At 42.2% G+C, this 22749-nt stretch overlaps 1 protein-coding gene across 1 annotated transcript in view; it reads right to left on the reverse strand.

The window, feature by feature from the left end:
• The window catches only part of LOC128635714 (phospholipase A and acyltransferase 3), a 35290-nt gene extending 14433 nt beyond the window's left edge, over positions 1–20857 (reverse strand). The window contains exon 1 of the mRNA XM_053688839.1: positions 20707–20857. Within this exon, the coding sequence (XP_053544814.1) occupies positions 20707–20718 (12 nt within the window). The 5' untranslated portion in view covers positions 20719–20857. The remainder of the gene's footprint in view (positions 1–20706) is intronic.
• Positions 20858–22749: the final 1892 nt, after the last annotated feature.

Genomic DNA, 22749 nt, shown 5'->3' on the forward strand with positions numbered 1-22749 from the left:
AACACACACACGCTCTCTCTCTCATACAACACACACGCTCTCTCTCTCTCATACAACACACACGCTCTCACTCTCATACAACACACACACACGTGCGCTCTCTCTCATACAACACACACGCTCTCACTCTCATACAACACACACTCACTCAATATATTACACACTTGGAGTTCGACTGCAGCATTCATTTCCACTGAGAAGTAATCCCTGGGATCACTTATGCACATTTGGGAGCCTATTTATCATTGTGCGGACGGACACGATACGCTATAGCGAACCATGTCCGCTGCACATCAATAAATGCCGTCAGCATATGCTGTCAGTATTTATCATTGCACCAGCAGTTCTTGTGAACTGCTGATACAATGCCGCCCCCTGCAGATTTGCGGCCAATCGGCCACTAGCAGGGGGTGTCAGTCAACCCGATCGTGTTGATTTCTGTCACTTTCTGTCTGCCACCTTAGAGCAGGCGGACAGGTTATGAAGCAGCGGTCCTTAGAACAGGCGGACAGGTTATGAAGCAGCGGTCCTTAGAACAGGCGGACAGGTTATGAAGCAGCGGTCTTTAGAACAGGCGGACAGGTTATGAAGCAGCGGTCCTTAGAGCAGGTGGACAAGTTATGAAGCAGCGGTCTTTAGAACAGGCGGACAGGTTATGAAGCAGCGGTCTTTAGAACAGGCGGACAGGTTATGAAGCAGCGGTCTTTAGAACAGGCGGACAGGTGATGAAGCAGCGGTCTTTAGAACAGGCGGACAGGTTATGAAGCAGCGGTCTTTAGAACAGGCGGACAGGTTATGAAGCAGCGGTCTTTAGAACAGGCGGACAGGTTATGAAGCAGCGGTCTTTAGAACAGGCGGACAGGTTATGAAGCAGCGGTCCTTAGAGCAGGCGGACAGGTTATGAAGCAGCGTTCCTTAGAACAGGTGGACTGGTTATGAAGCAGCGGTCCTTAGAGCAGGTGGACAGGTTATGAAGCAGCGGTCTTTAGAACAGGCGGACAGGTTATGAAGCAGCGGTCTTTAGAACAGGCGGACAGGTTATGAAGCAGCGGTCTTTAGAACAGGCGGACAGGTTATGAAGCAGCGGTCTTTAGAACAGGCGGACAGGTTATGAAGCAGCGGTCTTTAGAACAGGCGGACAGGTTATGAAGCAGCGGTCCTTAGAGCAGGCGGACAGGTTATGAAGCAGCGGTCCTTAGAACAGGTGGACAGGTTATGAAGCAGCGGTCTTTAGAACAGATGGACAGGTTATGAAGCAGCGGTCTTTAGAACAGATGGACAGGTTATGAAGCAGCGGTCTTTAGAACAGATGGACAGGTTATGAAGCAGCGGTCTTTAGAACAGATGGACAGGTTATGAAGCAGCGGTCTTTAGAACATATGGACAGGTTATGAAGCAGCGGTCTTTAGAACAGATGGACAGGTTATGAAGCAGCGGTCTTTAGAACAGGCGGACAGGTTATGAAGCAGCGGTCTTTAGAGCAGGCGGACAGGTTATGAAGCAGCGGTCCTTAGAGCAGGCGGACAGGTTATGAAGCAGCGTTCCTTAGAACAGGTGGACTGGTTATGAAGCAGCGGTCCTTAGAGCAGGTGGACAGGTTATGAAGCAGCGGTCTTTAGAACAGGTGGACAGGTTATGAAGCAGCGGTCTTTAGAACAGGCGGACAGGTTATGAAGCAGCGTTCCTTAGAACAGGTGGACTGGTTATGAAGCAGCGGTCTTTAGAACAGGTGGACAGGTTATGAAGCAGCGGTCTTTAGAACAGGTGGACAGGTTATGAAGCAGCGGTCTTTAGAACAGGCGGACAGGTTATGAAGCAGCGGTCCTTAGAACAGGCGGACAGGTTATGAAGCAGCGGTCTTTAGAACAGGCGGACAGTTTATGAAGCAGCTGTCCTTAGAGCAGGTGGACAGGTTATGAAGCAGCGGTCTTTAGAACAGGCGGACAGGTTATGAAGCAGCAGTCCTTAGAGCAGGCGGACAGGTTATGAAGCAGCGGTCCTTAGAACAGATGGACAGGTTATGAAGCAGCGGTCTTTAGAACAGGCGGACAGGTTATGAAGCAGCGGTCCTTAGAACAGGTGGACAGGTTATGAAGCAGCGGTCTTTAGAACAGGCAGACAGGTTATGAAGCAGCGGCCTTTAGAACAGATGGACAGGTTATGAAGCAGCGGTCCTTAGAGCAGGCGGACAGTTTATGAAGCAGCGGTCTTTAGAACAGATGGACAGGTTATGAAGCAGCGGTCTTTAGAACAGGTGGACAGGTTATGAAGCAGCGGTCTTTAGAACAGGTGGACAGGTTATGAAGCAGCGGTCTTTAGAACAGGTGGACAGGTTATGAAGCAGCGGTCTTTAGAACAGGTGGACAGGTTATGAAGCAGCGGTCTTTAGAGCAGGCGGACAGGTTATGAAGCAGCGGTCTTTAGAACGCTGCTTTGAAACGTCCGTTTCCGGCAAGCCTTCATAGGGCATCCATACGGAGCTTGATAAATATACCCCTATGAGTTGGGATTTAGTCTCCAATTGACTTTTTTGGACTTATCCTTTTTGCACTAACACTCTCATATTATACATACACTCATACAACACACACTTCATAATGCACACTCTCTCATACTACACACACACTCTCTCATACTACACACACACACACTCTCACACACTCTCTCATACTACACACACACACACACACACTCTCATACTACACACAAACACACACTCTCTCATACTACACACACACACTCTCTCATACTACACACACACACTCTCTCTCATACTACACACACACACACTCTCTCATACTACACACACACACACTCTCTCATGCAACACACACACACACTCTCTCATACTACACACACACACACTCTCATACTACACACACACACACACTCTCATACTACACACACACACACTCTCTCATACTACACACACACACACTCTCATACTACACACACACACACACACACACACTCTCATACTACACACACACACTCTCTCTCATACTACACACACACACTCTCTCTCATACTACACACACACTCTCTCATACTACACACACACACACTCTCTCATACTACACACACACACACTCTCTCATACTACACACACACACACACACACTCTCATACTACACACACAAACTCTCTCTCATACTACACACTCACACACACTCTCTCATACTACACACACACACTCTCTCTCATACTACACACACACACTCTCTCATACTACACACACACACACACACACACTCTCTCATACTACACACACACACACACACTCTCTCATACTACACACACACACTCTCTCATACTACACACACACACTCTCATACTACACACACACACTCTCATACTACACACACACACTCTCATACTACACATACACTCTCTCTCTCATACTACACACACACTCTCTCATACTACACACACACACACTCTCTCATACTACACACACACACACACTCTCTCATACTACACACACACACACACTCTCTCATACTACACACACACACACACTCTCTCTCATGCAACACACACACACACACTCTCATACAACACACAAACACACTCTCATACAACACACAAACACTCTCTCTCATACAACACACACACACACACACTCTCATACAACACACACACACACACTCTCATACAACACACACACACACACTCTCATGCAACACACACACACACACACACACTCTCTCTCATACAACACACACACACACACACTCTCATGCAACACACACACACAAACTCTCTCTCATACAACACACACACACACATGCAACACACACACACACACTCTCATACAACACACACGCTCTCTCTCTCTCTCTCATACAACACACGCTCTCTCTCTCATACAACACACGCTCTCTCTCATACAACACACGCTCTCTCTCATACAACACACGCTCTCTCTCATACAACACACGCTCTCTCTCATACAACACACACACACTCTCTCTCATACAACACACACACGCTCTCTCATACAACACACACACGCTCTCTCTCTCATACAACACACACGCTCTCACTCTCATACAACACACACACACGTGCGCTCTCTCTCATACAACACACACACTCTCACTCTCATACAACACACACTCACTCAATATATTACACACTTGGAGTTCGACTGCAGCATTCATTTCCACTGAGAAGTAATCCCTGGGATCACTTATGCACATTTGGGAGCCTATTTATCATTGTGCGGACGGACACGATACGCTATAGCGAACCATGTCCGCTGCACATCAATAAATGCCGTCAGCATACGCTGTCAGTATTTATCATTGCACCAGCAGTTCTTGTGAACTGCTGATACAATGCCGCCCCCTGCAGATTTGCGGCCAATCGGCCACTAGCAGGGGGTGTCAATCAACCCGATCGTGTTGATTTCTGTCACTTTCTGTCTGCCACCTTAGAGCAGGCGGACAGGTTATGAAGCAGCGGTCTTTAGAACAGGTGGACAGGTTATGAAGCAGCGGTCCTTAGAGCAGGCGGACAGGTTATGAAGCAGCGGTCTTTAGAGCAGGCGGACAGGTTATGAAGCAGCGGTCTTTAGAACAGGCGGACAGGTTATGAAGCAGCGGTCTTTAGAACAGGCGGACAGGTTATGAAGCAGCGGTCTTTAGAACAGGCGGACAGGTTATGAAGCAGCGGTCTTTAGAGCAGGCGGACAGGTTATGAAGCAGCGGTCTTTAGAACAGGCGGACAGGTTATGAAGCAGCGGTCTTTAGAACAGGCGGACAGGTTATGAAGCAGCGGTCTTTAGAACAGGCGGACAGGTTATGAAGCAGCGGTCTTTAGAACAGGCGGACAGGTTATGAAGCAGCGGTCTTTAGAACAGGCGGACAGGTTATGAAGCAGCGGTCTTTAGAACAGGCCGACAGGTTATGAAGCAGCGGTCTTTAGAACAGGCCGACAGGTTATGAAGCAGCGGTCTTTAGAACAGGCCGACAGGTTATGAAGCAGCGGTCTTTAGAACAGGCCGACAGGTTATGAAGCAGCGGTCTTTAGAACAGATGGACAGGTTATGAAGCAGCGGTCTTTAGAACAGATGGACAGGTTATGAAGCAGCGGTCTTTAGAACAGGCGGACAGGTTATGAAGCAGCGGTCTTTAGAACAGGCGGACAGGTTATGAAGCAGCGGTCTTTAGAACAGGCGGACAGGTTATGAAGCAGCGGTCTTTAGAACAGATGGGCAGGTTATGAAGCAGCGGTCTTTAGAGCAGGCGGACAGGTTATGAAGCAGCGGTCTTTAGAACAGGCGAACAGGTTATGAAGCAGCGGTCTTTAGAACAGGCGGACAGGTTATGAAGCAGCGGTCCTTAGAGCATGCGGACAGGTTATGAAGCAGCGGTCCTTAGAACAGGCGGACAGGTTATGAAGCAGCGGTCTTTAGAACAGGCGGACAGGTTATGAAGCAGCGGTCTTTAGAACAGGCGGACAGGTTATGAAGCAGCGGTCTTTAGAACAGGCGGACAGGTTATGAAGCAGCGGTCTTTAGAACAGGCGGACAGGTTATGAAGCAGCGGTCCTTAGAGCAGGCGGACAGGTTATGAAGCAGCGGTCTTTAGAACAGATGGACAGGTTATGAAGCAGCGGTCCTTAGAACAGGCGGACAGGTTATGAAGCAGCGGTCTTTAGAACAGGTGGACAGGTTATGAAGCAGCGGTCTTTAGAACAGGTGGACAGGTTATGAAGCAGCGGTCTTTAGAACAGGTGGACAGGTTATGAAGCAGCGGTCTTTAGAACAGGTGGACTGGTTATGAAGCAGCGGTCTTTAGAACAGGTGGACAGGTTATGAAGCAGCGGTCTTTAGAACAGGTGGACAGGTTATGAAGCAGCGGTCTTTAGAGCAGGCGGACTGGTTATGAAGCAGCGGTCTTTAGAGCAGGCGGACTGGTTATGAAGCAGCGGTCCTTAGAACAGGCGGACAGGTTATGAAGCAGCGGTCCTTAGAGCAGGCGGACAGGTTATGAAGCAGCGGTCTTTAGAACAGATGGACAGGTTATGAAGCAGCGGTCCTTAGAACAGGCGGACAGGTTATGAAGCAGCGGTCTTTAGAACAGGTGGACAGGTTATGAAGCAGCGGTCTTTAGAACAGGTGGACAGGTTATGAAGCAGCGGTCTTTAGAACAGGTGGACAGGTTATGAAGCAGCGGTCTTTAGAACAGGTGGACAGGTTATGAAGCAGCGGTCTTTAGAACAGGTGGACAGGTTATGAAGCAGCGGTCTTTAGAACAGGTGGACAGGTTATGAAGCAGCGGTCTTTAGAGCAGGCGGACTGGTTATGAAGCAGCGGTCTTTAGAGCAGGCGGACTGGTTATGAAGCAGCGGTCCTTAGAACAGGCGGACAGGTTATGAAGCAGCGGTCCTTAGAGCAGGCGGACAGGTTATGAAGCAGCGGTCTTTAGAACAGGCGGACAGGTTATGAAGCAGCGGTCTTTAGAACGCTGCTTTGAAACGTCCGTTTCCGGCAAGCCTTCATAGGGCATCCATACGGAGCTTGATAAATATACCCCTATGAGTTGGGATTTAGTCTCCAATTGACTTTTTTGGACTTATCCTTTTTGCACTAACACTCTCATATTATACATACACTCATACAACACACACTTCATAATGCACACTCTCTCATACTACACACACACTCTCTCATACTACACACACACACTCTCATACTACACACACACACTCTCATACTACACACACCCACTCTCATACTACACACACACACACACTCTCATACTACACACACACACTCTCTCTCATACTACACACACACACTCTCTCTCATACTACACACACACACTCTCTCTCATACTACACACACACACTCTCTCTCATACTACACACACACTCACTCTCTCATACTACACACACACTCTCTCATACTACACACACACTCTCTCATACTACACACACACACACACATACACTCTCTCATACTACACACACACTCTCTCATACTACACACACACTCTCTCATACTACACACACACTCTCTCATACTACACACACACACACACTCTCTCATACTACACACACACACACACTCTCTCATACTACACACACACTCTCTCATACTACACACACACACACTCTCTCATACTACACACACACTCTCTCATACTACACACACACACACTCTCTCATACTACACACACACACACTCTCATACTACACACACACTCTCTCATACTACACACACACACACTCTCTCATACTACACACACACACACTCTCATACTACACACACACACACACTCTCTCATACTACACACACACACTCTCTCTCATACTACACACACACACTCTCTCTCATACTACACACACACTCTCTCATACTACACACACACACACACACACACTTTCTCATACTACACACACACACACTCTCATACTACACACACACACTCTCTCATACTACACACACACACACTCTCTCATACTACACACACACACTACCTCATACTACACACACACACTCTCTCATACTACACACACACACTCTCTCATACTACACACACACACTCTCTCATACTACACACACACACACACACACACACACACACTCTCATACTACACACACACACTCTCTCATACTACACACACACACACTCTCTCATACTACACACACACACTCTCTCATACTACACACACACACTCTCTCATACTACACACACACACACACACTCTCATACTACACACACACACTCTCTCATACTATACACACACACTCTCTCATACTACATACACACACACATACACTCTCTCATACTACATACACACACACACACACTCTCTCTCATACTATACACACACACACTCTCTCATACTACACACACACACTCTCTCATACTACACACACACACACTCTCTCATACTACACACACACACACTCTCTCATACTACACACACACACACTCTCTCATACTACACACACACACTCTCTCATACTACACACACACACACTCTCTCATACTACACACACACACACACTCTCTCATACTACACACACACACTCTCTCATACTACACACACACACTCTCTCATACTACACACACACACTCTCATACTAAACACACACACTCTCTCTCTCATACCACACACACACACTCTCTCTCATACTACACACACACTCTCTCATACTACACACACACACACTCTCTCATACTACACACACACACTCTCTCATACTACACACACACACTCTCATACTACACATACACACTCTCATACTACACATACACACTATCTCTCATACTACACACACACACACTCTCTCTCTCATACCACACACACACACTCTCTCTCATACTACACACACACTCTCTCATACTACACACACACACACACACTCTCTCATACTACACACACACACTCTCTCATACTACACACACATACACTCTCTCATACTACACACAAACACACACACACACACACTCTCATACTACACACACACACACTCTCTCATACTACACACACACACTCTCTCATACTACACACACACACACACACACTCTCTCATACTACACACACACACTCTCTCATACTACACACACACACAACACACACTTCATAATGCACACTCTCTCATACTACACACACACACACACACACACACTCTCATACTACACACACACACTCTCATACTCTACACACTACACACACACACTCTCTCACGCTACACACACACTCTCTCATACTACACACACACTCTCTCATACTACACACACACACACACACACACTCTCATACTCTACACACACACACTCTCATACTCTACACACACACACACTCTCATACTCTACACACACACACACTCTCATACTCTACACACACACACACTCTCATACTCTACACACACACACTCTCATACTCTACACACACACACACTCTCATACTCTACACACACACACACTCTCATACTCTACACACACACACACTCTCTCATACTCTACACACACACACACACTCTCTCATACTCTACACACACACACACACACACTCTCTCATACTCTACACACACACACACACTCTCATACTCTACACACACACACACACACACACTCTCATACTCTACACACACACACTCTCATACTCTACACACACACACTCTCATACTCTACACACACACACTCTCATACTCTACACACACACTCTCATACTCTACACACACACTCTCATACTCTACACACACACTCTCATACTCTACACACACACTCTCATACTCTACACACACACTCTCATACTCTACACACACACTCTCATACTCTACACACACACTCTCATACTCTACACACACACTCTCATACTCTACACACACACTCTCTCATACTCTACACACACACTCTCTCATACTCTACACACACACTCTCTCATACTCTACACACACACTCTCTCATACTCTACACACACACTCTCTCATACTCTACACACACACTCTCTCATACTCTACACACACACTCTCTCATACTCTACACACACACTCTCTCATACTCTACACACACACTCTCTCATACTCTACACACACACTCTCTCATACTACACACACACACTCTCATACTACACACACACACACACACTCTCTCATACTACACACACACACTCTACTCTCTCATACTCTACACACACACACACTCTCTCATACTCTACACACACACACACTCTCTCATACTCTACACACACACACACTCTCTCATACTCTATACACACACACACTCTCTCATACTCTACACACACACACACACTCTCTCATACTCTACACACACACACACACTCTCATACTCTACACACACACTCTCTCATACTCTACACACACACACTCTCTCATACTCTACACACACACACTCTCTCAAACTCTACACACACACACACACACACTCTCTCATACTCTACACACACACACACACTCTCTCATACTCTACACACACACACACTCTCTCATACTCTACACACACACACACTCTCTCATACTCTACACACACACACACACTCTCTCATACTCTACACACACACACACACTCTCATACTCTACACACACACACACACACACTCTCATACTCTACACACACACACACTCTCTCATACTCTACACACACACTCTCTCATACTCTACACACACACACTCTCTCATACTCTACACACACACACTCTCTCAAACTCTACACACACACACACACACACACACTCTCTCATACTCTACACACACACACACACTCTCTCATACTCTACACACACACACACTCTCTCATACTCTACACACACACTCTCTCATACTCTACACACACACACTCTCTCATACTCTACACACACACACTCTCTCAAACTCTACACACACACACACACACACTCTCTCATACTCTACACACACACACACACTCTCTCATACTCTACACACACACACACTCTCTCATACTCTACACACACACACACTCTCTCATACTCTACACACACACACACACTCTCTCATACTCTACACACACACACACACTCTCATACTCTACACACACACACACACACACTCTCATACTCTACACACACACACACTCTCTCATACTCTACACACACACACACTCTCTCATACTCTACACACACACACACTCTCTCATACTCTACACACACACACACTCTCTCATACTCTACACACACACACACTCTCTCATACTCTACACACACACACACACACTCTCTCATACTCTACACACACACACTCTCTCATACTCTACACACACACACACACACACACACTCTCTCATACTCTACACACACACACACTCTCTCATACTCTACACACACACACTCTCTCATACTCTACACACACACACTCTCATACTCTACACACACACACTCTCATACTCTACACACACACACACTCTCTCATACTCTACACACACACTGTCAGGGTTACTGCTTGCTAATGATCTGTCCCTTTAAGAGCCTCCTATATCAAGCACTTCCCCCCAGCACTCATTGCTGGTTAATTGAGAAAGGATTCACAGCACAAGCGTGACACTGAGAGTTTTTCCTCACTCTCCAACAGCCTCACAATTTCTTATTTGAAGAGTTACTGTTAACATCTCTTATTTTTCATTCCTACATCTAGCAGCTCTACTACTCAATTCAACACTGGAAGATATTACCTACTGTATGGAAATCAAACTAACTCGACATCAAACCCTGAAGCATTTACAAGGTAACAGGATTCAAGCAGCTTCAGACACAGCACAGCAAGTAGCGGTGACGTCATCAGCTGCAGCCGCAACCGCTCTCCCTGTGAGTACCACGCTGCTGTTCATAACAAACGGACAAGTAACAAACTCCTGCGTTCTCAGGTCAGACCTAATTATTTCAATATTAATCGTTATCCTTACTTAATTTGATGAACTTTACCTGCCTAATCAAGGAATACAATAATTTTCGTTACTGCTTAATTTGAACTGTTTGCATTATCAAATGCCCTGAAAGTAATACAGTTTATGAAGTTAATAAACTGACACTTATTGGGCAAATAGTAATACATTATATGAAGCACTGACAACGAATTCATCAAGCTTCTTTTATGTTACAAACCTACTTTTGAGGAAATTGTTGGTTCTTAGTTACAAAACAAAATTAAAGGCTTGTTCACATTGCTACAAATACAGACTATTACAGAATTAACCAGCCATAAGGAAGCAAGGATTTAGTGTTTGTGTACACAGAATTATCCTATACCAAACATATACACTCAACAGCAATTATGGAACAAGATCTTTTAAGTGATAAAGTTCAAGTCCTGTCAGACAGATTAGAAGCTCTATCAGGTTCTTTCCATGAATTACAAGTGGAAAATCAGGCTTTGAAGGCCTGCTTAAGAGAGACTCTGGCACCTAAACCTGCAAGTGCAGATTCTATCCCTGAACCTATGGTCTCCCCCCCAGAAAAATTCTCTGGTGACCGTTCAAGATTCAGAGAGTTTAAAAACTCCTGCTTGTTGCTTTTTCAATTAAAAGCCACGTACTTATCCCACAGAAAGATCAAGAGTGCTCACTGTGATATCATATTTGAGGGGGGAACCTAGGGCTTGGGCTGACTCTTTTTTTGAAAATGATGATGCAATACTGGGATCTCTAGATGAATTCTTTGATCAAATGTCAGCATTATATGATGACCCTTTCAAACAGGTCACAGCTGAAAACTTACTTAGATCTTTAAAACAAAGAAAGAACCCAGTGGAGTCTTACATCACACAATTTAAAATTTCTGCCCGCGATTCGGGATGGAATGAGGTCTCCCTTAAAACTCAATATCGTTTAGGGTTGTCTGAGGATATAAAGGATGAACTCTCACGCACAGGTATTCCAGATTCATTGGAAGATTTCTTTTCTCTCACTATTAACATAGATAGACGGCTTAGGGAACGCCGCTCTGAAAAGGCTAGCGGTACAAAAAGCTTTCTCTCCACTCCTGTTTATCAAACTAAGGAATCACCGCAACCTATGGACATAGGCTTTATGAAGGGTCCCCTCTCCTCTCAGGAAAAGACTAGGAGGAAGTTGCATAGTTTGTGCATGTATTGTGCCTGCCCCACACATGAAGTAAAGGACTGCCCAGTTCTGGCTAAGAATAAGAAGGGTAGGTTGCCTAACATCTCTGAATCCCTGTTGATGAAAACCATTAAACCCTCATATTTAACTATCCCTATTATTTTACAGTGGGATCAAATCAGGATAACAACTGAAGCTATCCTGGACACCGGCTCATGTAGAAATTTTGTTGATTTTTCTTTTGTGAAACAGAATAAAATACCTCTGGTCTCTAAGAAAACTCCAGTCTCTGTGAAGGTCATTGATGGCTCTTTTTTAAAATCAGGTCCTGTCACACACCAAACTACACCATTACAGGTAATATCTTGCACACACATCACAGAAACACTCACTTTTGATGTCATATCTTCACCAATGTTTAATGTAATCCTTGGTATAAATTGGTTTTGTAAACACAAACCAACTATAAACTGGAATGACCTCAGTTTATCTTTCCCTCATCTCACTCAAAATAGTGAGACATCATCAGATTTAATTATGCTACAGGTTGAGGATAATATTTTACCCAAACAATATGCAGACTTCTCAGATGTTTTTAATAAAAAAGAAGCTGAATGTTTGCCCCCTCATAGGGATTACGATTGTCCTATTGATTTACTCCCAGGAGTTTCAATTCCCTATGGACATATCTACCCCCTTTCAAAACCAGAACTAGAACACCTTAAAAATTATATCGATGAGAACCTCCGAAAAGGTTTTATAAGACCTAGTACCTCTCCTGCAGGTGCAGGCATATTTTTTGTTACCAATAAAGATGGCACGTTAAGACCAATTATCGATTACAGGGAATTGAACAGGCGTACCAGAAAAAACAGGTACCCCCTACCTTTGATCCCTGAATTAATTGAAAGATTAAGGGGGGCCTCAATTTTCACGAAATTGGATCTTCGAAGTGCCTATAATCTTATACGAATCATAGCTGGCGACGAATGGCTCACTGCTTTTCGGACTAGATATGGGCTATTCGAATATACAGTGATGCCATTCGGTCTGTGCAATGCCCCAGCAACATTCCAATGCTTAATCAATGATCTTTTCAGAGATATTTTGGATGTATATGTTGTTGTCTATTTGGACGATATTCTAGTTTACTCACAAAATTTAGATCAACATAGAATGCATGTTAGAGAGGTTCTCACTAGGTTACGAAAAAATAACCTATACGCTAAACTAGAAAAATGTATATTTGAATCAAATAATATCTCTTTTCTGGGTTATAACATCTCCCCTGAAGGAATCAAGATGCAAGATGACAAGGTTCAGGCCATTCATAATTGGCCAACTCCTCAATGTAAGAAAGATGTTCAACGTTTCCTTGGCTTCTCAAATTATTATAGGAAATTCATTCCTGGATTTGCTGCTATTATCAAACCTCTTACTGAGCTCACCAAATTGAATCATCCTTTCAGGTGGACAAGCCATACTCAACAGGTATTTGACCTTTTAAAAAATAAATTCACTACAGCACCCATTCTCCAATACCCGGATTTAGAAAAGCAATTCATCCTGGAAGTTGACGCTTCTGAGTTCGCAATAGGGGCAATCCTCTCTCAAAGGAAATCATTCAAAGATCCCTTACATCCGGTCGCATTCTTCTCTAGATTGATGCAACCAGCAGAGTTAAATTATCCAGTTGGCGAGAAAGAATTACTTGTAATAAAGTGTTCCTTCGATCACTGGAGACACTTGCTTGAGGGCGCAACACAACCAACTGTCATATATACTGACCACAAAAATCTGCAATATCTTCAGTCTAATCGAACCCTATCCTCCAGACAATTACGCTGGAGTCTTTACTTTTCTCGTTTCCATTACATCATTACCTACAGGCCTGGTACAAAAAATGGCAAGGCTGACGCCCTCTCTAGACAAGGTCCTAAACCTATAATACCATGCATTCCTACTACTGTTGTCCCTAAGGACTCTATCATTGGTGTTATAACAAGTCTAACTACAGTGATAAAAGATGCTACTGCTATTGATCCATCAGTACCTCATACAGATCTTACCTACAATTCTGATGGCTTACTCTATAAGGACGGGAAGCTATACATACCTCCAAATCTTAGATCTTCAATCTTGAAAACAGTTCATGAGTCCCCCCTTGCTGGACACATGGGAAGGGATAAAACTTTGGATTTACTTAAGAGATCTTTTTGGTGGCCTACTCTTAACCTCGATCTCAAAGAATATATTTCTAAATGCGTTATATGTGCAACCTCCAAACCTTCTAAACAACTCCCTGTGGGTCTTTTACAGCCTTTACCTGTACCACAAGTACCCTGGGAGGCGGTATCCCTAGACTTTATCGTGGACTTACCTGTCTCTAACAAATACACCACTATAATGGTTGTCACCGATCTATTCTCAAAGATGGCACATTTCATACCGGTTACCTCCCTACCCACTTCCAAGATCACCAGTGAATTGTTCATTCAAAACATTGTAAGACTGCATGGAATACCTAAAACCATCCTTAGTGACCGTGGAACCCAATTCACATCTAAGTTCTGGAGAAATGTGTGTGCTGCTCTGCATATAGAACAAAAACTCACCACTGCTTACCATCCTCAAATGAATGGGCAGACGGAGAGGGTGAACCAGTGGCTAGAACAATACCTACGTTGCTTCTGCTCTCACCAACAAGATTCATGGGCCACCTACTTGCCCCTAGCAGAATTTGCCTATAATAATAATAACTGGCACATCACCATTTTTTGTAAATTATGGTTTACATCCAAATTTCACACTACTTCCGAAGATTGACACCCCATGTCCTCAGGTGAATGATCTGGTTAATGACATTTCTGCCAACTTTTCTTCAATTCGTGAACATATTCTTCAGGCACAGGCATCACAACGCAGGTACTACGATCTTTGCCACAGACCTAGTCCTCAATATTCCGTAGGACAACAAGTATGGCTCTCCACTAAGAACCTCAAGATACCTTATCCTTGTAGGAAACTAGGTAAACTCTTTTTGGGTCCTTACCCTATCGTCAGGGTAAATGGTCCAACAACAGTTACACTCCAACTACCATCAACTTTTAAGATACATCCGACTTTCCATGTGTCTCTTATTAAACCTTGCAACCTACCCATATCAAATATTACATCAGAAGACCCAATACCTTCTGCTACCCTTGATAGCCAGTATGAGGTTCATAGCATTCTGGATTCTAGACTCCGTCGTGGGAATCTTTTCTATTTGGTTCATTGGAAAGGTTTTGGCCATGAAGATGATTCCTGGGAGCCTGCCTCGAACATATCTGCTCCTTGTCTGATTTCTCTCTTCCATAGACGTAACCCTGATCGTCCCAGGCCTTGAACCTCGCTGTGGTTCTTTTTGTGGGGGGCTCTGTCAGGGTTACTGCTTGCTAATGATCTGTCCCTTTAAGAGCCTCCTATATCAAGCACTTCCCCCCAGCACTCATTGCTGGTTAATTGAGAAAGGATTCACAGCACAAGCGTGACACTGAGAGTTTTTCCTCACTCTCCAACAGCCTCACAATTTCTTATTTGAAGAGTTACTGTTAACATCTCTTATTTTTCATTCCTACATCTAGCAGCTCTACTACTCAATTCAACGCTGGAAGATATTACCTACTGTATGGAAATCAAACTAACTCGACATCAAACCCTGAAGCATTTACAAGGTAACAGGATTCAAGCAGCTTCAGACACAGCACAGCAAGTAGCGGTGACGTCATCAGCTGCAGCCACAACCGCTCTCCCTGTGAGTACCACGCTGCTGTTCATAGCAAACGGACAAGTAACAAACTCCTGCGTTCTCAGGTCAGACCTAATTATTTCATTATTAATCGTTATCCTTACTTAATTTGATGAACTTTACCTGCCTAATCAAGGAATACTATATTTTACGTTACTGCTTAATTTGAACTGTTTGCATTATCAATTGCCCTGAAAGAAATACAGTTTATGAAGTTAATAAACTGTCACTTATTGGGCAAATAGTAATACATTATATGAAGCACTGACAACGAATTCATCAAGCTTCTTTTATGTTACAAATCTACTTTTGAGGCAATTGTTGGTTCTTAGTTACAAAACAAAATTAAAGGCTTGTTCAAATTGCTACTATTACACACACACACACTCTCTCATACTCTACACACACACACTCTCTCATACTCTACACACACACACACTCTCTCATACTCTACACACACACACTCTCTCATACTCTACACACACACACTCTCTCATACTCTACACACACACACTCTCTCATACTCTACACACACACACTCTCTCATACTCTACACACACACACACTCTCTCATACTCTACACACACACACTCTCTCATACTCTACACACACACACTCTCTCATACTCTACACACACACACTCTCTCATACTCTACACACACACACTCTCTCATACTCTACACACACACACTCTCTCATACTCTACACACACACACACTCTCTCATACTCTACACACACACACTCTCTCATACTCTACACACACACACTCTCTCATACTCTACACACACACACTCTCTCATACTCTACACACACACACTCTCTCATACTCTACACACACACACTCTCTCATACTCTACACACACACACACTCTCTCATACTCTACACACACACACACACTCTCTCATACTCTACACACACACACACTCTCTCATACTCTACACACACACACACTCTCTCATACTCTACACACACACACACTCTCTCATACTCTACACACACACACACTCTCTCATACTCTACACACACACACACACTCTCTCATACTCTACACACACACACTCTCTCATACTCTACACACACACACTCTCTCATACTCTACACACACACACTCTCTCATACTCTACACACACACACTCTCTCATACTCTACACACACACACTCTCTCATACTCTACACACACACACACACTCTCTCATACTCTACACACACACACTCTCTCATACTCTACACACACACACACTCTCTCATACTCTACACACACACACACACTCTCTCATACTCTACACACACACACTCTCACATACTCTACACACACACACTCTCTCATACTCTACACACACACACTCTCACATACTCTACACACACACACTCTCTCATACTCTACACACACACACTCTCTCATACTCTACACACACACACTCTCTCATACTCTACACACACACTCTCTCATACTCTACACACTACACACACACACTCTCTCACGCTACATACACACTCTCTCACACTACACACACACTCTCTCATACTACACACACACTCTCTCATACTACACACACACTCTCTCATACTCTACACACACACTCTCTCATACTCTACACACACACACTCTCTCATACTCTACACACACACACTCTCTCATACTCTACACACACACACTCTCTCATACTCTACACACACACACTCTCTCATACTCTACACACACACACACTCTCTCATACTCTACACACACACTCTCTCATACTCTACACACTACACACACACACTCTCTCACGCTACACACACACTCTCTCATACTACACACACACTCTCTCATACTACACACACACTCTCTCATACTACACACACACTCTCTCATACTACACACACACTCTCTCATACTACACACACACTCTCTCATACTACACACACACTCTCTCTCTCTCAGGGCCGCCACTAGAAATTTTGGGGCCCCTGACTTAACCATTTATAAGCCCCCCCCCCCCCTCCTTTGACATGTGCATTTTTTTACCAAGTGACTAAAATGTATATGCACTTTATTCTTAAGTGTCTATTTAAACTTGGAAATGTTGTAAAGGTAGTAACATACACAAACACAGACACACTCATACACTGAAACACACACACAAGGATTTACATATAGACACTCTAGCAGACACGCAAAGAAACACACTCAGACACAGACACCCAAATAGGTCAATGTAAACAAGTGCTGAATGTCTAACAAGTAATGAGGTAAACTACAATTTTATAAAAAAAAAAAAAAAAAAAGGAGATTTAGAAAACAAAATATGGAGAAATCCACAGAAAACACACAGACATACACACACCCTCACAGAGACACCCACAGAAAACACAGACATACACACCCACCCTCACAGAGGCATCCAGAGAAAAATCTCAGACATATGCACACTCCCTCACAGACATCCACATAAAATGCACAAAGACATACACACCCACCCTCACAGAGAGACCCACAGGAAAAAAATACATAAACACTCAGAGACACAAACCAAAAGCACAAAGACATAAACACAGACACCCACAGGAACACTCACAGGAGGGAAGATTTATGCACCTTGCATCCCCTAAATCAACAGTGTGTGACATGCATGATAAAAAAAATTGCAGCGATTAAGAGATCACTTTTTAAAGAATTATATTTGTAAATGTGCAAGCAAAAATAATTCTGTGAATTCAAAATTGTACAATAATGATCTGGGTAGATGGCTAGATGAAGAAAAGTACTTTTAAAAGGTTGACATATGTTTGTTTGTTTGTTTTTTCCCCATTTTCCCCAACCAAGAGCACCACTTCAAATATAGTGTATAAATGTTCCCATCTGTCAGCTGTACTTGTGGATTTTGAAAATGCTGTACTCTATATGGTCTTGGTGGAACCATAAGCTGTGGTACTCATACCATTAGATCTGGTTAAATGCAGAATTTAGGCTCGTTGGTACGTATTTCAAAATTAAGTCAGCTGTAGTGTAAACTGAACAGTTTTAAGTTAACCTGTCTCATTTCAAACACTGAGCAATCTTAGTCTGAGAGTATAACATTTTACGCAGATGTAAAAATATAAATGATAAAATGCCTCCTTGCATCTGGAAAGTCCTTGCATAAAGGGGCAGAATGATATTATATATATATATATATATATATATATATATATATATATATATATATATATATATATAACACATATACACACATATCTGCCAAAAGGGCACCTACCATTTGTGTATTGAGGAGGAAACATTTCTGCATGGTTTTAAATATAGAATTTCTACAGCATTGTCAAATAATCATAAATACACTGCTGCTAAAAGAAAATGTGTTTTTATAGACCCCTGGCCCCACCATACAACTACTACCACACTGAAGTTACAATCTGAAATTACACAAAGAAATAAAAAACATTTGCTAAGTAAGTCCTAGCTCCTCTGCAAATGAAAGTGATCAGCTGTCTGACTCAGGCACACACTGTACAAAGTGCTTAATCTGTCTCACACTGTGCATAGTGGTTTAGTGCACACTCAGAAATCCTCACAAATGCTAATACTTTACTCATTGTAATAACATTTTCCATGCTCAATTAGCACTCTGCTGTAGTACCCACTGGTGGCTGCCAAAAAAATTAATTTTTTTTTTTTTTTTTTTTAGTTCTTGCCTCATGGGGCCCCCCTGGCCCATTGGGCCCCTGACAGCAGTCACCCCTGTCACCCCCTGATGGCGGCCCTGCTCTCTCTCATACTACACACACACACTCTCATACAACTAGGATTGCCACCTTGGACATGTGTTCCTGGACACTTATGGGTTACACATGCTGCAGGGTTTCCCATGGACAGCACACAAATAGTGACCCTGGACAGCACTAGTCATGTTCCTCCCTGGAGCATATGTAACGCATAAGTGTCCAGGAAAACTTGCCAACTCTACATAAAACACACAAGTTGCGACTCAGTAATGTATCTGATCCACGGTTTGAATGACCCTGGTTTAGACAATTTGCAGCAGTTGCAGGTTAGAGAATTTGCTTTTCTAGGGAGCGTTGCACAAACACAATTTTTATATGAAAACAAGAGGCATCAAATTTCCTTTGAATATCTAAATTATTTAGCACAACAATAATCTAATGAAATAAATATCACATTCCAATCACTTTGTTATCTTATATTGTTTATAAGCTTTACTGTTACTTACTGATTCCAGAAACCAGCCAGTCTAGAGAAGGAGATTACATAACACAAACGCTGCATCGTTTTACAGAATAATACAGTTTATATTTAACCCCCATCTAGCTGGCTAAAAGGGAGAGTCACACAACTGTAAAACTAGCTCTGCACCCCATAACTTACCACCAGAGTCATGTCTTGTGTGTCTTGTTGCTTTAAGGTTTGTAGTACCAGCTTTCAGTTTCTTTAAATAGTTTCTATTCACGGAGCACAAGCCTGACGTCTGGTACAGCTGAGGGCTCTGCAGAGAAAGAGAAACAAATCGCAAATAAATATGACACACCCATGGTCACCAGACATGACAGAGACACCCCTTCTGTTCTGATGACATGTGTGTGTGTGTGTGTGTGTGTATATACTGTATGTGTATATGTGTATGTGTGTGTATATATATATGTGTGTGTGTGTGTGTGTGTGTGTATATATACTGTATGTGTATATGTGTGTGTATATATATATATATGTGTATGTGTATCTGTGTATATATGTGTATGTGTATATATATATATATGTGTATGTGTGTGTGTGTGTGTGTATATATACTGTATGTGTATATATGTGTATGTGTGTATATATGTGTGTATGTGTATCTGTGTATATATGTGTATCTATATATATGTATGTGTATGTGTATCTGTGTATATATGTGTGTATGTGTATCTGTGTATATATGTGTATCTATATATATGTATGTGTATGTGTATCTGTATGTGTGTCTATATGTGTATCTGTGTATATATATATACATATATATATATATATATATATATATACACACATATATATATATACACACATATATATATATATATACACATATATATATATATATATATATATATATACACATATATATATATATATATATATATATATACACATATATATATATATATATATATATATATACACATATATATATATATATATACACATATATATATATATATATATATATACACATATATATATATATATATATATATATATATATATATATATATATATATATATATATATATATATATATATATATATATATATATATATATATATATATATATATATATATATATATCCCCTTAATGACCACAGCACTTTTCCATTTTCTGTCCGTTTGGGACCAAGGCTATTTTTACATTTTTGCGGTGTTTGTGTTTAGCTGTAATTTTCCTCTTACTCATTTACTGTACCCACACATATTATATACCGTTTTTCTCGCCACTAAATGGACTTTTTAAAGATACCATTATTTTCATCATATCTTATAATTTACTATAAAAAAAATTATAAAATATGAGGAAAAATTGAAAAAAAACACACTTTTTCTAACTTTGACCCCCAAAATCTGTTACATATCTACAACCACCAAAAAACAACCATGCTAAATAGTTTCTAAATTTTGTCCTGAGTTTAGAAATACCCAATGTTTACATGTTCTTTGCTTTTTTTGCAAGTTATAGGGCCATAAATACAAGTAGCACTTTGCTATTTCCAAACCACTTTTTTCCAAAATTAGCGCTAGTTACATTGGGACACTGATATCTGTAAGGAATACCTGAATATCCATTGACATGTATATATTTTGTTTTAGAAGACATCCCAAAGTATTGATCTAGGCCCATTTTGGTATATTTCATACCACCATTTCACCGCCAAATGCGATCAAATACAAAAAATCGTTCACTTTTTCACAAACTTTCGGTTTCTCACTGAAATTATTTACAAACAACTTGTGCAATTATAGCACAAATGGTTGTAAATTCTTCTCTGGGATCCCCTTTGTTCTGAAATAGCAGACTTATATGGCTTTGGTGTTGCTTTTTGGTAATTAGAAGGCCGCTAAATGCCACTGCGTACCACAAGTGTATTATGCCCAGCAGTTAAGGGGTTAATTAGGGAGCTTTTAGGGAGCTTGTAGGGTTAATTTTAGCTTTAGTGTAGTGTAGTAGACAACCCCAAGTATTGATCTAGGCACATTTTGGTATATTTCATGCCACCATTTCACCGCCAAATGCGATCAAATTGAAAAAAAAAGTTAAATTAAATTTTTTTTTCGGTTTCTCACTGAAATAATTTACAAACAGCTTGTGCAATTATGGCACAAATGGTTGTAAATACTTGTCTGGGATCCCCTTTGTTCAGAAATAGCAGACATATATGACT

Source organism: Bombina bombina, chromosome 7 (assembly GCF_027579735.1).
Source record: "Bombina bombina isolate aBomBom1 chromosome 7, aBomBom1.pri, whole genome shotgun sequence".
Taxonomy (NCBI): domain Eukaryota; kingdom Metazoa; phylum Chordata; class Amphibia; order Anura; family Bombinatoridae; genus Bombina; species Bombina bombina.